This window comes from Pterocles gutturalis, unplaced genomic scaffold (genome assembly GCF_000699245.1).
Source record: "Pterocles gutturalis isolate BGI_N339 unplaced genomic scaffold, ASM69924v1 scaffold8611, whole genome shotgun sequence".
NCBI lineage: Eukaryota > Metazoa > Chordata > Aves > Pterocliformes > Pteroclidae > Pterocles > Pterocles gutturalis.
Genome location: NW_010100397.1, coordinates 51,179 through 73,835, shown reverse-complemented (window position 1 = coordinate 73,835; position 22,657 = coordinate 51,179). Strand labels below are relative to the sequence as shown.

The window sequence follows — 22,657 nt, the reverse complement described above, 5'->3', positions numbered from 1 at the left end:
AAGAGATGTCTTTGAGAAGTTACCTAGTTTGCGTTTATTCTGACATAGAGTTCTCCCTGACACTATAAGTCTTCCAAAAAAGGTGTCGATATATTTAATAGAATATGATCTGGTTTTGTATGTGGTGTTATCAATGTGATATGATAGAATGATTTGATTTAAGAAAGGGAAGAGACAGGAAAAAATCTAACAATAACAATGGTTTGAGGTGGAGATTCAACTACTAAGTAAATAAAACCACTGCCTTCTCTTGCTTCCTGAGTAATGTTTTCAGCTTAGAGTCACTTTAAAAATTAGTCCAAAAAAAAAAAAATTGGCATGTAGAAACGGAGCCAAACTTTGGATTGTTTTCCAGCTCAAATATTTTTAGTGTCATTTGTTTCATTATATTTGCAAAGATTGGCTCAGGTTTAAGAAAAATAAAGCTCTGGAAAAAAGACTGAGCCCAGTTCCTTTATTATAACTTTAGGTGTAAAGAGCAACTTCAGTGAAGGACGTGTCAAAGATTTGGGTAAAAAAAACGGTGAAAAACACTTTTCCTGAAAAAAGAGAGGGTTAGTACTGGTAAGATCTTAAAAATCTATCTTTTTTAATTTGGACAAAATAGAGAGTTAGTATTGCTGACTGGTATGTTAGAATTATGTATTTTTTTTAAAAACTCAATAGTTTGGGGGAATATGACCTTTAATTTCCAGTGATTTGGTGTTTCAAATATCTTTGAGGGAAAAAAAAAAAGAATATAGCATAGACTTAATCAAGGATTCTCTAGCCTTTACAAGATGGTTTGTGTTAACTTTTGGGCAGAGTCCTATGCTATGTGACCTGGAGACTTAAGTTGTTCACCGATGAGGGTCTGTTGCACTTGGTAGAACTATCCTCTCTTTCAGAGACGCACCCCCCCGCCCCAGGCATTCCTAGTGCAAATGAGGTCTTAACTGAGAGCTTTCTGCTCTGAAGATACTTCAAAAAAAAAAGCCTATTCTTGGTGGTCACTCCATCTTTTTTTTACACACAGATTGTAGATGCATCCATAGGAAAGCCAAATTTTCGGGTGAGACCAGGGCTCACAAGGGCTCATGCTGTGTAAAGAACTCGGCACTCTTACAAGGGTGCCATCTTATGCTCAGGGGTTCCTGCAGCTTTTTGTTGTTATCATAGTCATATCCGCTTTAGATTGATAGTGTCTATCTGAATCAGAGAAGAGCCTGAAGCAGTACTGCAGAAGCATGAACTGTCCTGTTTGTCCAATGAAGCATTTTATGTTTTGTGCTTAACAGTAACACTCTAAACATCAATGTTCTTGGCTAGTGATGAAAACAGGAAGAAAACACATATAATGTAAACTTCTGCAAACAATTTCTGAAAGACTCCTCATCTTTCCCTCCCTTTCTCCTGAACCACCAAACCTGGATTGTGCAAATCATTACTAAAAGACAGCAGAAAATAATCCTGCGGGTATTTCATTGCTCCCAGAGGCCAGACAGTCTCACATGTACTAATGAAGGTATCAGCCAACCAAGATTTCTTTTTCCCAGCATGACTGTTTGTGGTTTTTTTCGCAGCAGTTAATAACATTCAAAGTGTGTATCTAGTTTCCTCCATCTGGCCATGTACAAATGAAAAATATTTCTAAGTATCAGGTGGCCTTGTGCTGATAGCACCTCATGACTCTGGAACTTCAGAGTAATGCTGCTTCCAAGCTGTCATTTGTTTTTATTCAAGAGTGAAAAGCAGCTCTGCCTTTAGAGCCAGGCAGGTAACAATAGGATCATATGTGGTAAGAGTAGCATCTCATTTAAATTTTTCAAATTAAGACACTTGAAAGATCTCCTTGATTTATCCCCAGCTTCTCACTCACGCTGTGAACAGGACACAGATGATTGCATATCCATTACATGATGCTGTTTTTCTCATGAAAATATGCTTTAAACCTGGTGATTGTGTGCTGTGCTGAGAAATAGAGGATTGCAAGTTCTAGACTCATATCTTCTGGTGGGTTTTAATAGTGCTTTGTTCTTCATTGCCCTGATTGCTCAGAATACCGTATCAAAGTTCCCAGCTGCTAGTGCCAGGCTAAATCTCAAGTACTAGTATATCTTGACAGTAGTAATTTTAGTAGTTATACACATAGGGAATTATCAAGGACAATGCCTTACCACAGGGACTCAGCATAGGTGGAGATTTTGCAAATAGATATTTGTAGTTTGTTTAGTTTTATGCAACAAGTCCACAGATAATAAATGTAGTTAAAAATACAGATATTTTGAATTAAAAATGTGAGCTGTGAAATTACTCTTAGTTGTTTTCTGATTTTGATACTCAGTGCCATCCAACTCATTGAATTACACTTCAATTCCATTCCATTCCATCTGTGGCGTAGACATATGGCACAGACATACTTAATAGGGTACCTGACCAAATATGTAATGAGAAGTGCCACTTGTGTGACTCAGCATAAATTAGGCAGAGAAAATGGGGTATTTGAAAGCCTGGGTTAGGGTAGAAATCTGGAGATTTTCCTTCCCATGGCAGTTGTGCAACATCATCGTTTGCAGAGCCTGAGTATCAGGACAGATGGCTGATTTTAAATGCCATAAACATGCGGCAATAAAGGAGCATAATTATTCCACTTGAGAACCTATGATCTCTGTATGTTATTAAAGAACGACTAACTAAAACACCTAACCCAGAGTGCACACCTTGATTTTGATCAATCAAAGCAGATCAGCTGGGAAAGGCATCAATTAGGTAACACAAGGCTGTCTCCCCCAGCCTGCCAGCTATCCGCTCTTGGATGGTCTTTCTGTGAAATGGGCCACGCTTCTGTGTGCAACATCTGCTGTCTGCTATTTCAGTGTGTTACCTGTCCTTGATTGGTCTCTTATTCACAGAGGATGACAACCTTGTGTTGCTGTCAGGAAATGTAGTTTGAGCTGAATTGAGGAAAAATTATACTGAAGCAATGAAAATCTGGAGTGAAAACATTGTGATGCAAATTGGAATGAACTGCTGACACTAAAAGAAGTTAATAATTTTAAAGTGGCTTTTTTTCCCTTAAGGAAATAAAAGAGCTTTATGAAAAACAAAGTTACTTAGGCTGCAATCTGAAGAACCCCAGAATTATAGTATGCAGCTTAAGTATATCTATGCCTCAGTTGGTACCTTTGCTTATATTATGATATCCTTGAGAAGGTGATCACTCACCATTTCCCTGCCGTGCTCAGGAGATGAGGCCCTTACTCGTTATATTCTTCATCTGTGAGTAGCACACGTATTACTTGCAGGACACTGTGTTAAGAAAATGTATGTGCTGTATGTTAGTTCCTTAAAAGAACAGTGTAAAGCTGAGGCAATCTGCTATTTTAATAAATCTGTAAGTCACCTTTAATGAAGACAGCTTCAAAAAAAAAACTGTAGTGAAAGAAATGCTAACTATTTTTTGAAGAAGAGCCACATGCATTTGCACAAAATATTTTGGAAAGGTCTACATTTTGAGGAAATGTCATAAATTTGAATCATCATAGGGAAGAAAAGAGAGCAATATGGTCCGTGATACAACACAGAATATTATTTATGGAGTATACATTGCTGTAAGCTTTGGGCCATGGGTAGCCAGTTTGTTTTTAAAGCAGACCTAACAGCATGTTGCAAACTATTTATTCTGATATATTTCCTTACAGATAATCATTCAAAGCCAATGGAAATTGATGGGGATGTTGAAATTCCTCCTAACAAAGCAACAGTCCTTCGGGGCCATGAATCAGAGGTGTTCATCTGTGCCTGGAACCCTGTCAGTGACCTGCTAGCATCTGGGTAAGACCATGACTGAAACCATGTGCTGCAATTAGAGTATATTTAGAGATGCAAGGACTTGCGAGTATATACCAGAGATGGACAAGTATTCTCTTCACTGTATTTTCAGCCTGTAACTGTTTTTTCAGCAGTACTGTACTTATGTAGGAGTTAAGTAATTATAAGGTGACACACAATATGAAGCATTTGCAGGTTTAAGATGTGCGCTCTGTGGCCCTAAATACACACAGTTTTTTTTAAAAAAGGTTTTTAAAGTAACTATGGGCAATTCTGAGTATTCATAATCTACTCCTATTTTTCTTAGTTAATGGTTCACATCAGGGTCTCAGAAAGTCTTTGGTGACCAAGTTTTCTTTTCAAAAGCATGGAGACTCTAAAACAGAGTTTTCTTTGTCTGTGGCTGCCTTGGCATGATGCAGCACAAACAGGAGTAGATCTGTAAAGCAAAACTATTGTGTGAGGACCTTATGTCACCTGGACCTAGTTTTGTGCGATGAGCTGATCATGAGGGCATGTTTTGGTTATTGTCATTGAAAAGGAGTCTAGTTTGTGTTCTCTGGGAATGCTCAGCAATGACAACCAAAGCGTGGTAAGTGAGACAGTGAGGAGATTGACTTACAAAAAGCACTTTTGATCCAAACAAAAATGCTAATGTAAACATACCCCAAGAGCTCTATACAGACACTGTTGGAATCTATGTTTGTTCATGCTTAAACCTTAAAATGAAGGCTAAATTTAAGGTGTCTAACTATGAATGTGGATGAAAGCTGATAGAAGCTAGAGAAGTGGGTCTTTATCACTTAAAGTTACCTGACAGTATGAACACATTTATTACAAGAAAGAGGAAAGTCCTTATTTTATTTCCAACTTTTTGCATGATCATCAGAACAGATGAGATCTTTGTTGACTTAATACATGAAAACAAGGGAAGTGCAAATGTGACAGAATAAATAGGAAAAATAAAAGTCATTAGCAGAAATAAATATTGAGTTGGATAAATAGAGATATTTATATCTCTAAAAAGAACAATTTCAGACAAAACTTTTAGAAAACATATTCTTTCTGAATATGTTTTGTTTCTGGAATGCCCAGACCTGGTATTACTATTAGCATCAGTAGCACTGGGTATCTTCATTTATTCCTTTTAAATGAGTATAGCAGTGGAATTTACAAAAGCTGCATGTAGGGTTTTTCGATGAAAAATTTTGGTATTCAGCTCTTTTTTCTTCGGGCTCAGTGGGTCTTCTGGTTTGTGATAGGGTCCCTGGGTGATGCCTTGGTATAGACAAGAGCAGTAATAGCAGCCATGCTCCTATGCCATGCATTTGCTGTATTTTCTGCTAGCTGTATTCCTCTGCCAACAGAGTTTTCTAGTGTCTCAGGCAATATTGCTTGTCAGTATTACTTATCGCTAGCAAATTATTATCATTAAGAAGGGAAGTCCTGATCGTTAAGATCAGTCACCGGTTAAAATAGCCAAGCATAAAACTGTTACTTCATGCACATTGTCCTCTTCCCAGCATACAGTTGAGTGACCCATTAGAAGATATTTATTTAATGTATAAATAAATAAAAATTAGGATTGAAAAATGTATAAGAACTGTAGCATATGATATTCCTTAATCGTCCTGGCCCAAATCTGAGAGGATGTTTTCAAGGGAAAAAAAGGAATCAAGAGAAGACAAAGAATCTGTGATGTTTGTAAAATGTTACTGCCTACGTAACAGTTTGTAAATCAACGTCAAATGATACTGAACAAACATGTTCCTCTTCTAATCCTCTAACTTCTCCTTGTATGCCTGAATGCCTTAATGCCTTGACTACCCTTAAATGTTCAATCATGACCTAATAGTGAAGAAAACCTTAAAAACTAAGAAGAATTCAGTTAACCTCATTAAATTGTTTTCATGATTGTTTCTTATTAAAGATGAAAGTCTAGAGAAGGTTTCATAAAATCTGTAAGAGCTTTCCCATAGTGGGGGCAAACTTAATTAGAATTTCATGGTCTGTCTTGAGATCAACAGCTCGCAAGTACTTTGTTTAGGATCATTCAAATTAAGGGACTGTATTTGTTGGTACAATAGATGTCCACTAGCCCTATCACCCTAAACAAGATACTGTTTAATAGTAAACTTATCCATTATGGTATTTATTTGAATTGCATAGAGAACAGTCTTCAGGTGATCAGTTGGCACACCCACATTATTATCTAAAGGAGAATGGGTGGGGAGAAAGGATACCATACAGAATTATTCTTTAGGGACACCTGGTGGCGCCTGAGATGAAGTGGAGAATGCTGCTTTATTCTGGAGAATATCTGCACAGCTGAAATCAGGCATCTACTCAAGTGCCCTGGTCCCTCTGCAGGTACCTACATCTCTCAACTCGTTACAAAGGGAGTTAAGATTCCTAAGTATAGGTTCTGAGACCTCATCTGTTGGCTTTAGCATTGGTAACTGCTTCCCAGTGTCTGACTCGCCTCTCTGCCAGTGCTTGCCATACTAGACTGCTTCTCTAGGATCTGTGGTCCACAGTCCTCACGTGCGTAGTTCAAACTGTGGACCATTTAATAAACCAGAGTATGTACTGCAGTGACTGAGGAACCAGTGGGTGTTTAATTTTGCTGCAGGGTGCTAAGCACTGGTAGTTGGATCCCTGGGAGAGTAATATCTTATACTGCTTTAGGTAGACCTGGAGGATGATGATCAGAACCATTAATCAGATGTCCAAGATAGAGGAGTAACCTTTCACAATCCCTTCAGTTAAGGTTTACCCTTCAGTGTAATAGGTCATTATTTATAAGCTTTGCTACTGATTTTGGAAGCACATAAATACAGGCATGGCTAGAAAGTACAGTTGGGTGCTGTGTCTCATGCAGACTAATGGCAATGCAATGAAAATGCAAATAATTTAGATTCATGTGCATCTTGATCGGATTTTAGCCTGCTCATAAGAAACAAAATATGTGATGCAGTTAGCCTTCAGGTAATGCACCACTGAGTGCCTGATGAAGCTTACATGACTGAAATGGCATAGAATGCACAGAAAAAAAAAAGAAACTGAAGGGAGAGAGCTGATTGTCTGATTATGCCATTGCACAAAGAAATGTTTGAGATGTCTGGTATAATAATAATGCAAGCTATCATCTATAGGTAAACTATGTATTACGGCACCAATTAAACAAGGGGGATAAATTCCCCAAAACATATATATACTGGAATTGTTTGTCCTTTACAAAGTAATGCTTCAATAAAAAGATAACTGCAGTTCATCTGATCTGCAAACACCAAATTGTTAGATTCTGTAATAGCCATATTGTGCTGCCCAGTCCGTAGTTTTCTTCTGTTTTCCCGTCTGCCTGATTGTACCCATCTGTTGTGTTTTTAAAAAATACATATCAAAACCTAACTATTAAATAAGGAAAATAACACATTTGTTCACTTTATACAGTTTTTGCACAATCAAATCTCAATTTGTGGCAAAGTATTTTCGTCAAGCCTTGTTATACAAGCAATACATTTTCCTGACAATTAGCAGCAGTTTAGACAGCAACCTAATGTAATCTTCAGACACTAAAAGAATAATGCAGGTTCACAACCTAATCTGAAGCAAGCAGTGTAAGGGGATTTGTTTGCAGAATGAATTACCCAAAACTAGAGCATTGGTTTCCAGATATAGTGAGTATTCCACTGATAGAAAAGGACTTTGATATTTAATGTCCCATCTACTCAATTGCAATGACTTTCTAGGGTGTGAAGTCTAGCACAGGTATATATACTCTCTGGACTTTGCAATGGGCTATTTAAAAAACACAATAAACAGTGGAGACAGGAATTTCTCCAACAGCCAAAGAAATATATTCTGCAGCTGCTCTTCCTCCTCCACCACACCCATAACCCTTGAAGTGGAGGATGAGGGAGACTAGAGGTAGCAGCAAAGGCTATCAAAGGCATAACTGTCACCAGATGCTTATGAGAAGAGTGTTTAGATGTTATGAACAGAAGCATTATAATAGTACAGTGAAGTGCATACATACAGCCATGTAAGAGGATTAATTGCCCTTTATGAAGGAAATCAACATTCCAAAAGAAATAATTGCATGTATTGTTTTGGACAGGTTAAGAAAAAATGTAGGTGCTTGGCCAAGTGTGAAGATTTGGCCATTCCCAGCCATAATTCCAGTTTTGCTCTTAAAATCCAATTGTTTTCCTCTTCAAAGACTGATTTCTTCCATGAGATAACTTTCAATGTCTAAGTTTTAATTTTATGACACATGTAAATTATTACAGATGGTTATGTTCCCTGAGTAATGCAGAAACCCATTACAGCTACGTCCACATTAGTAAACTAACCATGCCTGGGAATATTCCTAGGCACTGAGGCCAACTGGCACAGAATGGCTGGTGTCTGTGCTAGCAAACTGTCCTGGCTGCCAAACAAACTGCACATTGAGAATTGCCTCTGGACTGTTGTAACCACCAAGCCATGCCCAGGAGTTACTCAGAGAGAACATCAGGGCCCTGAGCAAGAGTGCTAATTAAAACAGGCCAGAATCTGGCCAGGGAATAACCTATCAGTTTGCTAGCGTAGGTGATCATGGTCCAGTGACCCAAAATGGTCCTGAACGTGCTTGAATTTCCCAGTATGAAAGTATACCCATGAATGTCAAGGCTGATAGAGCCTTCAAGTCCAAAACCTTTGCCAGCTGAATTAGGATGCTCTGTCTGCATGTTCAGCTGCTGCTTCCAAGGGTGTTCTCTGTTCTGTTACATCCAGCCATGCCCTTCAAGTAATTCTCATAGCTGTGACTCTAGCAGAGGGACCTGGCCTCATTCACAAAACCCAACAGTAGGTTGTTTTGCTTATCTTTGCTGATTTAGACCAGCCTCTTTCACACAGGGGAACTCTGTGCGTTGCTGAGTGCTCCGTGCACCTTCGCTTTCCCTAGTCAGCCAAATAATTAGTCATAAAAGCTGTTGTCTGAGATCTTTCAGTTACGGCTGTGTCTCTCAGAAGCAGGAAGGGATGTTTCTAGGCCATCTTCTGTCATCATCTCTGGGTTTTATATAGTGCTCTGAGTTACTGTATTCCTCGTATCCATGGTTTAGGGTCCATTGTGAATTACCTTTCCGAATAATCCTTTTGAATTACCAGGTTGAAGGGGTTGATTTCACCTCCCCAGACAGTACCAGGTGTTAATTCGGCTGACTGTAAGTGCTTATTCATTAGCAGGTGACTTTATTGGGGCCAGTTCCCTCATGTGCGCAAATCCATTAATGCAAAGTGGTCAGCTGTTAGGTGAGGTGTATTTGAATAACCTGAGGCAGGGAGCAATGTTGTAAAATCAGTGGGACAGACTTCTCCCTCTGGATACCTCCGAGGCACTTCCCTCTACTGACTATCTAGGAAACGTAAACCCTTACTTTAAGAGACCTGCTTTATTAAAAAAAAGTATATAAATTATGAGGAGGTGTTTCCTTCCCTTTATGCTTTTAATAATCTCTTTTAAAATAAAATAATAAAAAGTTAAACCTGTTTGAGCCAGAAGTGTTAAATACACATTAGCAGTATTCCATATCAAAATAACAGTGATAATAAGACTTACAGCTGAAAATAAGAAATACCAAGGTTCAACAACCATCTTGAAAATTTCTTTACCCAACTGCAGCTGTTTTAACCTTTCTGCTGACAGTTACGGAATGGGGATTTTATGTTTGCAGAATTTTATTTGTGACATATTTGTCCACGTTGATTCATTATTATACTAGGACTGGAGAGCATGCAATAAAATCCTTTCAGAACTAAGGCTTCCTAAAATTTGGCAGTAGTCTACCGTAGTGCAGAACAGTATGCCTATTACTCAAGTGTTCATGACTTGCTCGTTGGAATGAGCTGCTTTATCATGCAGATAGAAATGCTTCTGTGGGCTAAGGAGATTAAATACATTTCTGAATTGTGCTTGAACTGTGATCCTCTAATAAGGCAAGGTTCACTGAATCATTCAACAGAAATCAGAATACTTTCCAGAGCAGAGACTACTCTTTTTTTTTTTCTCAGCAGCAAAAGGGAAGACACACAAATACCCCTGCCACACACTGCTAGGCTCATAAAGCCTCTCTGTAGGGACACATAATAGCTTATGTAGCCTTAGGAAGAAGAAAATGGAAAAACAAAATTAAAATACTGGAAAATAAGATTGCCCAAGCATCGTCAGGAACTAGGCTAAATAAAACTATTGAAAAACAAAACATAACCCTTTTAGAACTAGCAAATAGGATATTGTGTTTGATAGCCAAGTGGCTGAGTGCTTTATTCACAGGGTCCAATAACAAACTGGATTATTACAATGAGGGCAGGACTGGCCTGGAGTCCTATATAGGGGAGAAGCCAGTGCTGAAGGCATTTCCTACTTAACGTGTTAACCAGTAAGCCAAGCCTATGAAGTACTTATGTTCCCATTATTGTCAGTTATCACAACTAAAAATGTTCCTCAACTTTTGAGCCTTGTGATTAACTTCATTAATTTTCTAGCCAGCATGTGCAAAATTGCTGTTCAGTTTTCCAGACCTCTGAAGAAATAAGGCGTTATATTACAGCCACAGCTCTGTATGGTGGCAAAAATTATTCTGATTCAAATTATTTCTTAATCATGGAAGTGAAAGATTTGTGCCAAAAATTAAAGAATGGCTGTACAGCAGTAGCTTGTGGTTAGACTGGCAAAGCCCTGGCCAGCCATTGCATCTCAGCTTGACATAAAGGGTTAAGAGGAGATGGGAGCACATGCCCCAGGAGTGCCATGACCTGGCAGAGCTCAGAGCCACTGATACAGGCAGAGAGGTTTTTGGTTTTACAGTTGAACTGTTGTTCATGTAAAATTGGACTAAATTATGGGTAAAATAATACACAAAGATCAATCAAGTTTGATACTTGATTGGTTAATATTTGCACTTGAAGACATGTGAGATGTTTAAAATTTACCCAGTTCTTTTAGTATAAATAATTGAAAAGTTTTATTAGTAGACCAGAAGAAAATTTAATATTCCCTTGTGATGGATGTCCTTTTCAGTAAAATGTGGCTTATCAAAGCAAAAATGGATCTCGGGCTTTTAGTCTTTGAAGAAAGACTTTTTCTCCTTGTTAGTGTGTAGGAAAGGAGGTTTTACATTACTTTAAAAAAAAAGGAAAAGCTAATACATCAGGTATACAACACAGAAATTTCATCTTGCCTATATGAATTCTTGGAAATTTAAGAGAGATTCTAATTCCCCTTCAAGATTCTACTTACTGCATGTAAATGAAAATTGCCCTCTGGAGAAAACAAGCAATCCAGGGTACTTTGATTGTTTTGGTTGTTGTTATTGATTATTTAAACAAAAAGCTGGGGGAAGGGAGAAGAGAGAGACATCCCAATAAGTTAGAAAGCGTAATTTCTTCCACCCCATTGCAAATTGATTTCTGACCTTAGATACATTTTTTATTGGAAGAAAGATTATACAAAGTGAAAATAAATATATATTTTTATGAGCAGATTAAGATAAACTCTTCACTTCCTCCTTACAACTTCTGGGCAAAATCAGTGTACATCTCCCTAGAAAATATTCGGTCTATAAAATAGATTAAAATCCTGGTGCAGTCTCTCTCTTGCTGGCTGTCTCTCACCAAGAAAGAATACTCTTTCATGGCAGTAGTTACTTTGACACTTTTTTGGACAATGTGAGCTAAGCAGCCAAGCTACAGACAGCAAAGGACACTATAGACAAGACAAAATGAATTTAAATTACCTTTCTACTTTCCTAATCTTTAGATTCTGTGGCTTGATTTAATGCTGAGAGGCTGTTTTGGAAACAGCTTCTGTCAAAGGCTGTGTTCTGGTCTGTCCTGAACAGAAGTACCTTATGAAAGGGCCGTGGCCAAATTAAAGGCAGCCTTAAGTTCACCTCCTGTTCCTGCAGTAGTTGTCAGAGGAACCTGAGCAGGACCAGGGAGCCAGCACCGCAGCACCTTTGTCACACTACTGGCGGTTCCATTCCCCGAGGCTGCTGCCAAAGGTGACCTTGCCGGACCTGCTGCACCATGTTCAGAGCCTGCTACAGCTCCAGGGGAACACCAGGGACTTGCCGAGCCATTGGGAGCTAATGGGACTGTGCACACTTTTTATGGGAGGCATGTGGGCACAGCCTTTGTGTTTCTGTCCTTATTTGGATCTCCATAGTGTTATGTTTGTAGTGTTGAGTTCCCTGAGACTATCTCAGTTATGGTGATTTCTGCTTCATGAATCAAGTACAAAACGTAGAGAGCAAGGACCTGTCTTTCAGGTAAAAGCTGAATAAAGCAAATGATTATGTGAATTCAGATGATATGGATAATTTAAATATGTGTTAGCATTTTTTAAAAAGTATAAGGAGTGCAGGAAGGGCAGAATTGGAAAAAAAATGTATTTTAAAGACTGTGATATTCTCAGTTAAAACAGAAATAGAGGTTTTACTTTGTTTGCTGTGTCAGCACCGAAAGGAGTTTTCATCTCTCCACGATTGCTTTTATAGATCCGGAGATTCAACGGCCAGAATATGGAATCTCAATGAAAACAGCAACAGCGGTTCCACTCAACTAGTTTTGAGGCACTGCATAAGAGAAGGAGGACACGATGTCCCTAGCAATAAGGATGTGACTTCACTGGACTGGAATGTAAGCTAACTTCTAAGACTGTGTATGGTTTTTAACTGTCTAAATTTAATTCAGAGGCAATTACAGCTGCTGCTCCATATCTTTTATATCTGAGGTGACCAGAAGCTCTGTCCTAACCTACTGACCTCTTGTTTCAAATACTTCTAATAGACTGAACTTTCACCTATATGCTGTAATTTTCCAGCACTGTTGCCATCTTCGAGCATAATAATGATGTATTTATATCTCTGTTTTAGGAGCATGGGTAAATATAAACTTTGCTAACTTTAAGAATGAAGATTAAACAAGCAATGTATGTAGTAATGAAGCCTGAGTAATAATGTATTTGCATCTCATAGGTGCTTTATTTTGGCCTGTGAGGAGATAATGAGCACCGGCGGCGCTTTTTCTGAGGTTGGACTATCAAGTCCCTCTCATTTAAATTACACTGTGCATAGCAAAGCACTGTGGTGGGTTGACCTTGGCTTGGCGCCAGGTGCCCGCCAGGCCGCTCTATCACTCCCCTCCTCAGCAGAACAAGGAGGAAGAAAATAAGATGAAAAAACTCATGGGTCAAGATAAAAGCAGTTTAATAAAGCAAGAAAAGCCAAGGCCATGTGCATAAGCAAAAGAAAACAAAGGTGTTATTCTCTCCTTCCCATCAGTAAGTGATATCCAGCCACTTCCCAGGAAGTAGGGCTTCAATACGTGTAGCGGTTGCTTCGGGAGATAGATGTGATAACAACAAATGCCTCGTGTCCTCCTCCTTTAATCCCTTAGCTTTTCTTGCTGAGATGATATCATATGGTGTGGAATATCCCCTTGGTCAGTTTGGGTCAGCTGTCCTGGCTGTGTCCCCTCCCAGGATCCTACCCACGCCTGGGGCCCTGAGCCTACTGGAGGGGTGGGTGTTGGGGAGACAACCTTGATGCTGTGTGAGCACTGCTAAGCAGTAGCCAAAACACTGGTGTGTTATCAACACCTTTCTAGCTACCGGTGCAACACACAGCACTATGAGGGCTGCTGGGGGGGAAATTAACTCCATGTCAGCCAAACCCAATGCAAACATGCTCACATCATAATCTTTGTTTTGGTAGGAGCATGCGTAGTCACTGTCTTTACCTACCCACCCTCTAGGTGGGACTGTCTTGCCTGATCCCTTTTATACTTTCATGCTGCAAAACCTCCCATCTTAGATAATAGGGTGCTGCACAGAGAAGACTGAAGTGAGCAGATGGAACAGGTATTGTTAAGAAACCCGTGTCTGGGCAGTGTGTTTGGGCAGCTTTAAGGCTGCTTTATGTCTCCTTTCTGCCACCGAGCATTGTAAGAACAACTTACAAGACCTTTCAGAAACCTTAATTAATTTGGGATCGCTTGCATTCTGTCTGTTTTGCTGATATTAGTACAGGCAGAGTGATCATATTAGTCTTGTTTTTGTAGGAAATCAGATTAAAAATTAAATACTGAAAAGGATTCTTAGCAGTTAGTTGCTATCCAGAGACCAAGATTCAGTTAATCTTTGCTGCAATATTGTTGTCCTTCAGGTGAGCTAGGTGCTTCACAAAAGTAAAAGATAAGGCCACTGAACAAATCAGCTTCCCCTATGTATGTTATATTTGACACAAGTGAATAGTACAGAAAGCAGAGGTAGGTTAACAAAGCAAAAAAAGATAAAACCCAAGAATGTTCATTACTTTTTTCCTGTGGATATCACAGTGAAGAAAAATCATAAGGAAAAACTGAATTGAGGTTTTTTTGAAAGAGCAATTGAAAGAGAAAAACATGCAAAGGTGCAGAACAGTTACGAGAAAAGTCGTCCAAAACATATAGGGCATCCTCTAATATTTCCTGTAGTAGTTCCTTACCTTTCCAGACTTCATTGATCACTGTGATACTTCACTTGTATTGTGCTAGTACTTAATGTAAGGAAATGTTCCTAATACACTTCATTTGCTGATTACAATTCCCACACATTTTTTCTCCTAATTGGGACCCATGAATCCAGCTTTTCTTAGGCATCATGGTACTGTGCCTCTGAGCATACATGGGAGTCTGTTTAGACAAGGAGGACACATCTGCTTTGTGGTAGATAGCATTCGAGGTGTTAACCATGAGTGTAGGCGGCTTAGGTGCTTTGGTCCTTTCAAGCATAGGTGCCTGAATTTCAGTGAATGGGGATTTAGTCAGGATTTAGATGATCTGTTGACATTTTGTAGGCTCTTTATGTCTAAGAAGTAGTATGTGTTTGTTATCTGGAAGAATCCCATAGAATTTGTTATATCTTGTTTTCTTTTTCTAATCCTTTTGATTAAATTACTCTTACCTGATGGTGTCGTCCAGTATTTTGCAGTATATTAAAGGGTTTTATTTCCTCTTTGCTGTCTGCAGTACTAACCTTTAGTTTAAATCATGGTATAATCTGTCTCACTGTATGGACTCAGATTTCCCATAAATCACAATGCACAAACCTTAAAACAAAAAAGAAAAGAAAATTTTGTTGAAGCAGATTTCATCTAGTATTGACCTTTTCCTTTTATATATATCCCAACAGAGTGATGGAACACTATTGGCTACAGGCTCATATGATGGTTTTGCAAGAATATGGACAGAAGATGGTAAGTCAAACAACATTTATTGTTCTTAAGCATCAAACAGCAGTGAACTGTAATTTGGCTAATTTGTAAACACATTGTAATACTAACCTTTTCTTTATTCCAGGTAACCTTGCAAGCACCTTAGGTCAACATAAAGGTCCAATATTTGCCCTGAAGTGGAACAAAAAGGGGAATTACATTTTAAGTGCTGGTGTTGATAAAGTGAGTTTTAAAAAATACGTCATTGTAACACATAAATGTGCTGACTCAGTGAGCGTGTGCTGCTGAATTCTATAAGATTATTTTCTTCTCCTCCAGGCGTCCTGGAGGGTTTACTTTGCTTTAATATGTTTTAGTATGTGTTGATTACATTCTGAGTCTGCATAAATGTGTACTATTTTTATGTATAAGATTTTACTTGAAAAAACCAACTCCACTGGCCCCTTGTTTAAAATTGTATCTTAAATGTGTCTCAGTTAAGGAAGGAACTGCTTCCACTACTTATGTTTATGGTTTTATCAACTATTTCCACGAAGGAAGTGATCTTTAAGACACTTGACCTTTTAGCTCATCTCATTATTGAAACACTTGTATTTGAATAATATATATACCTTCCTATGCAAACATGCAAAAAAAATGGTAGCTCTGAACTCAAAATCAAGCAAAACATGGTAGTTGCAGCTGAGTGCATGCAAGAGATTAAAATGAACAGATGACTGTTGATGATGAGCACAAATCCATTAAAACTGAAACTCTAAAGTACACAGCATTCATCTTGCCTAACTTTCAATGTCTAAAAATTAGATGTGTATGTCATCTTTGGCTTCCTTTATAAAATTTGGAGAAAAAAATGGCACTTCCAAGTGGTGGGTTGCATGGCCCGTGTTACAGTGAGATGCACTGACAGTGCTTCTCTCCAGCAACTGTCAAAGGAAATCTAGGGAAGCTAGCTCAGGTTTGTACATCTAATTTGTAGGCTAGATGAATCCTTATATTTTCACATACTTGTGAAAGTGGAAGCTTAGTTTTATTCCTTTCTTATATTCAGCTACACTTGTCTCCCAATGGTAGTTCCATTATTCTGGCAAACCTAAGTTCCCAATAATGGCAGCGATTCTTTTGATGATCCATTATCTGCAAGATGAGGCATTTTAAATTTATTTTCTGGAAACATATGCTCCCAATAAATTGACAGCTCACTCAGAAGGTCTTATTGAGCTCTACAGGGGAGTTGCTTATGTGTGGTAAAAGTATGGATTAAACCTGTAGTAAGCAAATTACGCTTTAGTCTGTCCCACCACGGTGGCAAGAAGTGATATGCACTCTGCTCCTAGGTAAACATTTCACTTGGCAGTTTAATTGTTAGAAATGTAGTATCATGTAGTTTTGGAATAGAATTCAACATACATCTTTGAAAAGGAGAAAAAGTCTTCTTTGAAGAAGATAACTGAAACAGCTGTAACAAAATGCTTATTAAAAATGTGTGGTGCTGTCTTCTATCATTTTTCAGAGAGAATATGTCCATTCTTAGTTGTTATATTACTTCCTCTGTAGGGGTGATCCTTCTTTATCTACACTTAGATTATTATTCTGTAATATTTGGATATGATTTCTGTTTTTTCAGCTGTTCAGCACACAAGGCTTTCTTGCAGTCAATAATTTTATCAGTCCATATTTTAGAATTGCTCCTCAGTGAGGGTGCTCTCTGTTTTCTCTGAGCTGAATTGCTAATCTTTTTTTCCCCCCTTCCTTCGGATGCAGACAACAATAATTTGGGATGCTCACACAGGAGAAGCCAAACAGCAGTTTCCTTTCCATTCAGGTAATTTCTGCATAACTCTTGTTAGTAAAAGGAAATGTGGTTTTTAATTTTGTCAGTGTAATTTATCTTTCTGTAAAAACCTATCTGCCAGAGAAAAGTTTGAAACAAGTTTTTTTGTGCTTTAACTATCACGAGTATCATGGCTTGTGGATTTATTATTTTTTCAGAAAGATGGGGTTCTGTGAGAATCAGCTTTGAAAGTCAAACTGATTCTAGGAGAGGATTTGTACACCACCCGTGTCTACCTATCTGAATGCTTCTGTCATTATCTATGTGCTTGAATAGTACCAAGTGATGATTTATGAAGAGACACTTCGGTGGAGGTGTCTGAGATCTCCTTCACTCTTTCTGCTCCTGCTGCAATGAAGCTGACTTGAGACAGAAGCAGACAGATGTCTCATGCAGCTTGCACTCACCACTGCAAGCATGAAGGTCCTCAGGAATTTCTTAGCTTTTAATTTTGACTTGAAGTTCTTCAGGATTTGCTTTCTCTGATTATCAGAAGTCATTTGCCAATGCTGAGTTTCAAAGACTCACTGCACCAAAACCTTATTTGGATGGTCATTTGTAGGTGTCGTCTGCTTCAAGAAGGCAGGAGATGTCACAGATGCTAAGTAATCTTGAGTAACAGGCAATCATTGGCGTACTCTTGAGTACACCTGAGACCAGGCTTGTAAGGTGATGACTGAATTCACGATCCAAACTCAATAAGTTGTCACAATGAAGTATTTTTAAGGGACATAGTCAAACTGTGTTTAAAACCACCAAAACATTCCAGATTCCAATGCGAGCAATGTTCATCTTCCTGTGTGCCACTGTAATCAATTGTTTAATAGAGCAGGCTTTCACAGGCTTAATGGTGTTTAAAACCATGTATTTTACTACTCATTTTAAAACATTAGTTTGCATATGCTTTTCAACTTAATTTCTAGTTGTTCTCATTCTCACATTTGCACAGATGTTTGTAATGTGCAGTAGCAAATGAACTGGTTATTCAACAGAAGACAAAAAGTATGTCCATGCATACAGCAGACCCATACTCTGCATTTTTGTCACTCATCTTCTCACTTATTAATTCAGCTGTCAGTTTGGAGGAGTTAGTGTCTGCTGACAGATTTTCTCACTGTGGCATTTATTTTTCTCTTGTAACTGTTCCATAAAAGCAAACTTTGTACTGTACTGTGATGTAGTTAACAAAACTCTTAAGCCTTCTAATCCATAGCTATTGATCTAAGTTGTTAGACATTCAGAATTTGGTTGCCCCTTCAGAATCATGTTCACTGACATGTCTTAGCAATGCTGTGGCTCAGGGACATAGCACTCCGTTCCCCTTTTAGCAAGTTGAAAACCTAACTACGTCTTCCAGTGCAATATGCCAATGTGCATCTGCATTAATAGATTTAAAAAAAAACAAAAACTTATTATGCATGCTGTTTGCCTGCAGACCAAAAGACACAACTGAAGTGGAGATGTGGAGAGGCTATTTTTTTAATTATTATTATTTCAAATATGTTTTCTTAGGGAAATAAAGGAGTTAGTTATTAAGGAAATTGTTGATAGGCCAAAAGCATATGTCCTACAAAAAGCCCCTTAAAATCAGCTGGAGCCTTTGTTCTCCCCTAAGCCGTATGACCTCACCTTGTCCTCCTTGTGTCACTTTTTCACCAGAACAAACTGACAGCATTCCGTATCTGGAATCTGAAAACCTTCCTACACAAGGATTAAAGGTGGCATTTTAACAATTAAAAGTCTAGTCTAGACAGAGTACAGTTCCTGTAATACGTACTTGTGAGGCTTGTTTCCATACTTGTTTGAAGTCTGGAGATAGTTAGCCTGGGAATAACATAATTTTTTTGCTCTTGGCTGCTTTACAACAGCTTGTTTAGTTTACACCCATATGGTCAAAACTGTCATCTTTAAGTACATAAGGAAGACTCCTTTGTCTAAGCTTCTATATCACTGATGTTCCCATGTAACTTTTTATGTTCAAAATATGAAAGTATGTGGATAAGTAGTTTCCAGGGTTTTCATTATTCTTTGCAAAACCATGAGTCATCATAGGGCATTTGGTCAAAATATGTATTCATAAGGCTTATTTCTTAAAATTGAGTGAAATAATCCAATTTTCACACCTACTGATAGAGGTGGACTGATGTCTATGCATGCAGGAACAAATTGGTTAATTGATACTGTACGAAGAATTTGTATGACCCAGGTTTAGACGTATAAGTGTTCTGAATCACTCCTTGCAGACGCTTAACTCTCACCACTTCTAAGATTCTAATTCTAAATTTGATCAGAAAAAGCTTAAATTAACTGATAATTATTGTAACATTTTTTGTTAGTATTTATTTTACATGTATTTCTCAAGGGTTTGTTGCTGCTTTTATTAGATGACATTCTAATTGTTTCTATGCAATTGCCTAGTATCCTGTTGTTTTGGAGACACTTTGGCCATTCGATCACTTGCATCAAAAAACACATTTAGTTGTTTTTTCCAGACCATTTTCTACAGTTACTTATCCAGCAAACATATGATTAAATACACCAATAGATGAATCAGTATTAATTATCAACACGAATTATGCTGCAATGCAAATCCATCGCTTTAGGTGTCAATAGCTCTCAGAAAACTACTTCTCAACTCATGCATATCATACTAGATATTAGCCCTGAAGGAATATTGCTATTAATGAACACAGATTTTTGTTTACTCCAAAACAGTAATACAAAGTTTGCAGTGTAAAAACAAAGACAAACAGGCAGTTAGAGAAACAAAATCCTGCACTGTTTCCTGATCCCCTTCTGTGTTCATTGGAAATCTCGGAAGTAATCTGCCTTACTCATGCAATTATCCTTTATATTTCTGTAATGGAGAAATTCCTTACCTGTCACAAAAAATTATTGAGCTTTTTCATTAATATTCTAAAAAATACTTGTGTTTGAAACAATGTCAGTCCTCCATTGTCATTTAGAGAGCTGCCTGATGATTTGGAAGATGATGTGGTTCAATCTCATTTTGCAGTTCATAAAAATTATAACAAGAAAAATATATATAAATATAATAGGCTTGGCAGCACAGGTATCTTTTCACCTCTGTATTACAAAAGTATTTCTCTGAATGTATTTGAATAAGGCATTTCTTGGTTTCATTAAATGCTAAACTTCCATTGTATTGTTGCCAGAAAGAGATTCAACTTCGCTTCCTATATGCTGCTCTCGTTCTGACACACTTGCTTCTCACAGGAGTGTGCTGAGAATGAAGATTTCTATATTTTAGCAAGTCTTATGTCATCCTCTGGAGGGCAGCTAAACTCTTTCCTGAGCAAAATACGAAGCAGCAACCATAGAAACACAAGCAAGCTGTGTGTCAGGAGTTGCCTCCTACTCCCTTGCATGCTTTTAGTCTGCAGCTACATGCTGTAAATTGTTGTTGTTTTTTTCCACACTTTTTGCAAAGTGTGTGTGTTGCATACAGGCACTAGTTAGATGTTCCTGTGTTATCTGTGTACCAAATCCTAGTTAATGCCAAATCCTCTACAGAAATTCCTCCTCTCATTTCAGATCAGCTTGATCAATTCTCTATCTTAAATCAATCCCAAACCAAATTAAACTGGATATAGCTATTACTAATCCAGGTGTCTGCGCAGGATGATAGGTTTGTATCAGTGCTTGCATACAGCTAATGCAAAGGAAGATGGCCATCTGCTTCTTCTCCCTCCTGTGTGTTGTGTCTGGCATTCACAGGAACATCTTTTTCTAACCCAGATGAAATTATCCATGTTTTTTCTGGATTAGTTTTCTTCCAGATTCTTCAGTGAGTTGCCTTACAGAGGAATGAATGGTAGAGATGGCACAAGAGAAGTGTGCAGCTGGGAGTGGGGAGTGTGGAGGCAGACTGTTTTGCCTCCTCTTTGGGTAACTTCACCCAAAAGATTCTCAGAAGTAGTTTCCATGCAAAGCATCCACATTACCCACTCCAAGAGAAAAAAATAATTTGTGTCCTTCAGGCTGTCCCTGTCATCCCTGTAACTGGTTGCAGGTGATAGGCCAAGAACTAGCTTTTAGTCCGTTTGATCCAGTTGGGTGACAGGAGGAAAATTAGTTGGGATAGCTGTTTCTTTGCTGTGTTCCCTGATGTTCCTTCCATTGTTTGTACTTCACAGCTCCTGCTCTGGATGTAGACTGGCAGAACAACACTACTTTTGCCTCCTGCAGCACTGACATGTGCATTCATGTATGCAGACTTGGCTGTGATCGTCCTGTTAAAACCTTTCAAGGACACACAGTAAGTTTAAGAAGTCCAGAGTTTTAGTGATAGAAGTCACAGCAGCATGTTATGATGATGGTGGCTGATGTGTTTGCACAGTGTGTTCTAACACCAAAGGTGTTATATCCTGTTACTTCCCTGAAACCATATTCCTCAGAGTGACTCTCTGCCTGCGAGAGGGGATAAACTGTTCTAAATCACCGTAGGAGGCAAAACCTGCAGCTTAAGCAGTGAGACTATTTATATGTAGCATGAGCTGCAGACTAAGGGCACATTAATAAATAAGATTTTGGTTTCCGCTGGCTTAATTTCCTTTAATAAATGAGAACTATGAATAAGGAGAGAACAATTTACCTCCAGCCATTGTTCAGTTTTAGAATCAATTTAATCTAATAAGATCTATTTAAGATGTATTTCCCACCTCTTTTCCTGGTGGTATTTAAGGACCATCAAAGGCTAGGTTTTTTTCTAACCTCCAGAACTTGCTATCTATTTACTGAGGAAAAATTGTGCATTTGGACACCTCTATCTAGTCTCTGGTTAAACTAAGATTAAACTGATATTTCATGGCAGGTTGTACATTTCTACCAACAGACTGGTGCTTTTTATGATTATATGACATGAATCATTTTGCACATGATCCAAATTTTTACTTCAAATATCTGTACAGTCCCTTTTAATTATGACTGAAACATGTAAAATGGATAAAGCAAAATTTAAAAATTTTCCAAGATTATTTTCACTGAGACCCTGAGACAATTTATGGTTTTAAAAAACAATCGTTCCCTTTTTATGAAATGCTTTTTTCCCCATATGTATGACCCTCAAAGAAGCACAGAAAACTCACCAATTGCCAAGGGGATACACTAGGTTTAGTTAATTGCAAAGTACTAGAAAGATTGCATTATAAATTATTCAGTATTCCATCCCGGATTTCACATACACATACACCTCTTTTTAGAGACACCAGCGTTGTTGTAGAGCTGCAATACTAAGAATTATAAATATTCAATTCAATATTTTCTGTTGAAAATGTGTATATCTGAGATCTACAGAATATTAACTGAAGAAATATCTCAATTTTAAAAAGAAGTTAACGCTGTATCATCAGCCTGTCTGGTTTGAGGGTTTATTTAAATCCTCGCATATGAAGAGAGAGCATGAGAGACTTTGTGCCAGAACATGTATCAGAAGACTGATTGTGTGTGTTGTTCACAAGCCCAAAATGGTTACCATTCGTAAATGACGCATAAATAGCCTGTTAGGGAAGCAGCACTGCTTTTTCACCCATAAAGCAACCAGGGCTGCAGTTGAACTTGTTGCATGCATAGACCCTGAGTGCCCTCTCCCGGGTGCCTGGCACAACGCATGTAACTGGAGTATTTACTTCATAAAATCACTCTCTATTTCAGAATGAGGTTAATGCAATCAAATGGGACCCATCTGGCATGCTACTAGCATCTTGCTCTGATGATATGACGTTAAAGGTAA

General features: G+C 38.2%; 1 protein-coding gene across 1 annotated transcript in view; it reads left to right on the top strand.

Annotated features, from left to right (window-relative positions):
- TBL1X (transducin (beta)-like 1X-linked) overlaps positions 1 to 22,657 on the top strand; it is a gene marked incomplete at its 5' end in the record, with an annotated part of 35,508 nt that overhangs the window by 6,372 nt on the left and 6,479 nt on the right. The window contains 7 exons of the mRNA XM_010079641.1: positions 3,681 to 3,813; positions 12,357 to 12,498; positions 15,032 to 15,095; positions 15,199 to 15,296; positions 16,836 to 16,896; positions 21,063 to 21,184; positions 22,579 to 22,653. Of these exons, the coding sequence (XP_010077943.1) occupies positions 3,681 to 3,813; positions 12,357 to 12,498; positions 15,032 to 15,095; positions 15,199 to 15,296; positions 16,836 to 16,896; positions 21,063 to 21,184; positions 22,579 to 22,653 (695 nt within the window). The remainder of the gene's footprint in view (positions 1 to 3,680; positions 3,814 to 12,356; positions 12,499 to 15,031; positions 15,096 to 15,198; positions 15,297 to 16,835; positions 16,897 to 21,062; positions 21,185 to 22,578; positions 22,654 to 22,657) is intronic.